The sequence below is a fragment of the Camelus bactrianus genome, chromosome 6 (assembly GCF_048773025.1).
Source record: "Camelus bactrianus isolate YW-2024 breed Bactrian camel chromosome 6, ASM4877302v1, whole genome shotgun sequence".
In the NCBI taxonomy this organism is placed as follows: Eukaryota; Metazoa; Chordata; class Mammalia; order Artiodactyla; family Camelidae; genus Camelus; species Camelus bactrianus.
In genome coordinates, this window is record NC_133544.1 from 72,156,317 (window position 1) to 72,161,726 (window position 5,410).

At 56.4% G+C, this 5,410-nt stretch overlaps 1 protein-coding gene across 1 annotated transcript; it reads left to right on the forward strand.

Moving 5' to 3' along the window:
• The first annotated feature begins 2,382 nt into the window (after nt 1–2,382).
• CHST14 (carbohydrate sulfotransferase 14) lies at nt 2,383–4,586 on the forward strand. The gene has a single exon (XM_010965142.3). The coding sequence runs from the start codon at nt 2,641–2,643 to the stop codon at nt 3,769–3,771; it is 1,131 nt and encodes a 376-aa protein (XP_010963444.2). The 5' UTR covers nt 2,383–2,640; the 3' UTR covers nt 3,772–4,586.
• The last annotated feature ends 824 nt before the right edge of the window (nt 4,587–5,410 follow it).

Sequence of the window (5,410 nt, forward strand, 5' to 3'; positions counted from 1 at the left end):
TCATTTCCTGTGTGTCCTGTCATCCTTTTATATGTGGGTGCAGAAGGGCTCATTACTCTGTTTTGGGGGCTCCCTCCTAACCCTTGCAGTGCAGGGGGTCACTAAGGCCAGTAAGCAGAGAGCACAGGAAAGTAAGGGGAAAGCAGATGGAGGAGAGGAGATAGAGGGATAGGAACTTGGAGTTGACTTCTTGGCGTCACAGTGGTGAGAACCACCTGCCTGGGCTGTGTAAAATCCTTAGGTTGTGGCCAGTGACCTGGGAACTGGTCCCCAAGTAGTTGCGTGGTGAAGATACTACCTCAACACCTTGGGTTGTGCCGTTGAAGAACTGGCCAGCAGAAACTGTTCAAGGGCCTTAGTATCTTGTAACTGGCACTCCTTAGTAAGGAAATGAATGTCACATCATTGGGCCAGAGGCTCTTCTTGGACCCTTGGTTTAGCCCAGCGCTAGCCCCAAAGCCTCAGTGTTGACTGTTCCAAGGTGGGGCGACTCAGGCTGTGGGATTTCCTTGGAGGCAGAATATGCTGGCCAACCCTCTCCTGCATTCTGGTAAGGGCATCTGGGCAGGTGCATTTCCATAGAGGTTCTTAGTGGCACAGACACCACCATGGACATACTCTAGCACTGCCATCAGTGTGCTGCCCACAAGAGTCCCATGAGATAGGTGGAATCCTGTCATTTTTACAGACCAGAAACCAGTGTGAAGACAAAATATTTGTCTAAGGATTTCCCCATAATAAGTGGTTGGTTATTCCTGTATTCGGATGGCCTCACTGTGACCGCTAACACAGAAGACTGTTCAGAGAAATAAGCACATGTGACCCAATTATCAAAAACTTTGTCAATTTTTTTTCCTTTCATAGTATAAAAGATGTACTTACTGTTTAATAGGGGAAAAAAAGATTCCAGTAGAAATAATCCTACCACCAGAAATCTACCTTCAGTGCTATTGGAAGCAAGGAGCAGTTCGATGAGAGCTGAACCCATTAGGGTTCCAAACCAGTGAATGGTCCATCCTGCGATGCGCCCTGGCACTTGGATAGTGGGAGGTGGGAGCCTACTCTGAGGAGCTGGCAGGCCCCTAGGCGTCCCATTCTTTCCCCTCCATCATCCACTGTGCTTACATTGCTAGGACTGGGGGGGCCAGCCATGAATCCTCTAGCATCATCTCATCCCTCAGGCCCCTCATCATCTGAATTCCTCTTGTCAGTGGAAGCTCCAGTCTTTCACTAAACTCAAAGCCTCTGGCATCTTCTGTTCCATCACTCCCTCAGTGCAGTGTGTGCTGGGGTCAGCTGCTTCCTCCCTCCCCGTTTGCGCCCCATTAATCTGAAGCATCATGATTAGGAACTTAGGTTTTAGAATCAGACCGACCCATAGGATATCAGCTTCCCTGAGCCTTCAGCTGTGCAGTGGGAATGCCCATAGTACCTAGGGTGGCTGTGACAACTAAAGGAGATAATACAAAACACTGAGTGGACACCTGCCTCTATAAATACGGACTCTGATCACATCACTGCTGGCTGTTTTAGAGCCTCACTGGCTCCCCACACGTGACAGGGTGAAGTCTGGATACTCAGCTAGGTGCCCAGTTAAGAGCAGTAAAGGCTGTCACTGACGTCCAAGGCATTCCCCACCTACGCCTCTAGTTCCACGTGGCTGGCCTGCTGCCATTAATTGGCTCCAGGCAAAGAGGCTGCTGCTCTGTGCCCCCAGCTCCTCACCCTTCAAAATGCATGCTGACCACACCAGTGGTCACGAGGCATCAACTTATCATTGACCCCTCACCAGAGTGTCTCAATTATCCCACCTCTTCAGTCCGGAAGGGAGACAGGCGAGGGGAGAAGATTCCATTGCCAGACATTTCAGTATTACCCAGTGGATACACACTAACGGCCAGGTACTGTTAAATCTAAGAGTCTCCATGGAGATGAGCGGGCTCTGGTCAGTGCCCGACAGTCTTACTCCTATTTATTGGAGTTTTGAGGACAGGGTGGGTAGGGGGAGCACACTGGCGACTCTGCTTTCCACAAGATACACTTCCAGAAGTTTAGGACTGGCGCAGAGCACTACGGAGGCCCCCTGCCTCCAGACCCGCCGCTGGATTAAGGGCTCAGCTGGGCCAGTGTGTGGCACTGTGTTGGGTGAGGGTCCTCTCCGCCCAGTTCCCTGAGGGCACGCGCGGCGAGACTGAGGAAACCGCGGCCTGGGTCTTTTCTGCCTTCGGGGCCTCGGCAGCTTTTGTGCGCGAAGCACGGAGGACAGGGGCGGCCCTGGTTCAGGCGCCCCCTCCAGGGTGAGGGTCCAGCCCGCTCCCTGCAGGGGCGCCCGCCCCTCTCCCCGCCCCCAGCCGGAGCCCGCCCCCGCGCCTGTGTCACAGCGGGGCCGGGGGCGGAGAGCGGCCGGGCGGGATATCCGGCCCAGGTCCCTCGCCGCGCCAGCCTGCTGCCCGCCACCCGCTCCGGCGCCGCAGCCCAGGAGTCGGCCACCCCCGCACGCGCGGAGGTTTCCAGCCAGCGCCCCGACCCCCTCCCGGCTCCGCGGGCCCAAACTCTCGGGCCCGCCCCCAGCCCGAGCCCGCCTCCCGGGCAAGCCCTCGGATCGGCCGGGCCCGCGCAGGCCCCCGCCTCGGGAGCACCATGTTCCCCCGCCCGCTGACCCCGTTGGCGGCCCCAAATGGCGCCGAGTCCCTGGGTCGGGCGCTGAGGCGGGCTCCCCTGGGCAGGGCCCGGGCCGGGCTTGGGGGGCCGCCCCTGCTGCTGCCGTCCATGCTGATGTTCGCGGTAATCGTGGCCTCCAGCGGACTGCTGCTCATGATCGAGCGGGGCATCCTGGCCGAGATGAAGCCCCTTCCCCTTCACCCTCCCAACCGTGAGGGCGTCGTCTGGCGCGGGACGGCCCCTAGGCCTGGGGGGCTGTCCCTGGATGCCGGAGACTCGGATTTGCAGGTGAGGCAGGACGTCCGGAACCGGACCTTGCGGGCAGTGTGCGGACAACCGGGCATGCCCCGGGACCCCTGGGACTTGCCGGTGGGGCAGCGGCGCACCCTCCTGCGCCACATCCTTGTGAGTGACCGCTACCGCTTCCTCTACTGCTACGTCCCCAAGGTAGCCTGCTCCAACTGGAAGCGGGTGCTGAAGGTGCTGGCGGGCGTCCTGGACAACGTGGACGTCCGTCTCAAGATGGACCATCGCAGCGACCTGGTGTTCCTTTCAGACCTGCGGCCTGAGGAGATTCGCTACCGCCTGCAGCACTACTTCAAGTTCCTGTTTGTGCGGGACCCCTTAGAACGCCTTCTCTCGGCTTACCGCAACAAGTTTGGTGAGATCCGAGAGTACCAGCAGCGCTATGGGGCTGAAATAGTGAGGCGGTACAGGGCTGGAGCGGGGCCCAGCCCTGCAGGGGACGATGTCACCTTCCCCGAGTTCCTGAGATACTTGGTGGACGAGGACCCTGAGCGCATGAACGAACATTGGATGCCCGTGTACCACCTGTGCCAACCTTGTGCTGTGCGCTACGACTTTGTGGGCTCCTATGAGAGGCTGGAGGCAGATGCCAACCAGGTGCTGGAGTGGGTGCGGGCACCACCCCATGTTCGATTCCCATCTCGCCAGGCCTGGTACCGACCTGCCAGCCCGGAAAGCCTGCACTACCACCTGTGCAGTGCCCCACGGGCCCTACTGCAGGATGTGCTGCCCAAGTATATCCTGGACTTCTCTCTCTTTGCCTACCCGCTGCCTAATGTCACTAGGGAGGCCTGCCACCAGTAACCACAGGTATAGGCCAGAAGCTGTTGGGGACTGGTTTTGACAATGCCAGCTTCTGTGTTTCTGCCTGCCATACAGAGAAACCCTGGCTCTGGGGCTTTTCCAGATGCCTAGATGGAAAGGACTGCCCTTGAAAGTTCCTTGTCCAGGATGGATGCTCATAGTGGCTAAAAGGACAGGGTTGGACAGGTGGCCTGGTACTCTCTATAGGAGGATTTCTTGGAGGGCCAGTGTGATCCTTCTTGATCTGGCAGGGCCAGATACCAGTTTGCCAGTGAAGCAGCACATCTGTTCTAAAGACTGGCTCCATCCAGGGCCCTGCCTGCAGGGACTGTGCAGTCCACTTGGTCCACCTTAATTTAACCTGTGGCCAAACCCACGGCGGCACCAAGCCGGATCACAACCAGAGCTGGGGGCCCTTTGGGTCTGATCGCCATTCATCCACTCTATGTGCCTCAAGGCTGGAGTCAGCGGTCGTGCCTTACAAATGACTTTTGTATCTTTCTGCTTCAGACTTTGAATTTCCTACATTTACCAGGTTTTTCCATTTTCCCAAGGAAAGGAAGACTGAAAGGGCCCTGGCCTGGTAGCTCCAGGTCCTGACCCTGCAGCATTCAAAGACCCCTGTACCCAGCCTCTTCTTGGGACTCTGGGCACATTATCCAATGCCCTGATCTCCCAGGGTTGTGACTGCCTGGTGTGTCTGGCTGCCACTTTTCTGATGCATTTATTTAAAATGTGTACTTTTTGATAGAACCTTTGAGAAGGTTTTGTTTCCCTAATAGCTGAATTTTTAATAAAGCCATTTTGTATACAAAGTCAGCATCTCTGATTCTCCCTCTGAGCTTCTCTGTGTCCACCCAGTCTCCCCGATGTCTCTATCCCCACGTCAGGAGAGGGAGCTTGCAGGTAGAGACAGTAAGACAAATTGTAACTTGGGAGGGCCAGTGCAGTGGGCCATTACCTTACCATGGAGCCTTTGGGGGCTTCCCAGAGGCCATACCAGATCACAGACTCAGCTTCTGGGATGCCACCAAAGGGCAAGCCCTGTTAGGAATGGCCCCAGGTCTAGAGCACATCTACACAATGATTCCCTGAAGGAGGAGGTAGGTAGGTAAGAGATACTCCTCCTCTTAGGCAGGAATACTTCTTGACTGAGGAGGCTCCAGATGAAAAGAGGGATCATTGTGTGAGCAAGGGGAGGTTATTCCTGGCATTGAGAATTCTAAGGAAGACACGGAGACTGAGTGAGGCTTTTGCTGACTTAGATCCAGAGGAAGTTGTGAGCAGTGTGGGTGGAATGCAGTCAGGGTAGTAGAGGACAGGCCCCAGTGTGATCCCTGCCCCGACTGCTCTCCAGAGATTCCAGGCCCAACAGGGGATAGGAGGAGATGCAAGGTTAGAGCTAGCTCTTCCCTGTTAGTCCTCTTTCCCACATCCCCAGTGGGAGCTGCTGTACCTCAGAGACCTCAGGCTGTGCTGAGAGGTGGTGCCCAAGGGAGGGAGGGAAGGAGGGAGGGGCCCCCTTGTAGATGCCACTCATACCTAGCCTTGCTATTGGCCTGACTTTGGAGGAGTAAACAAACTAATCACATTCCTCAAATTTGGGGGTGGGGGCTTCCGTAGGCACTCCTGTTTGTCT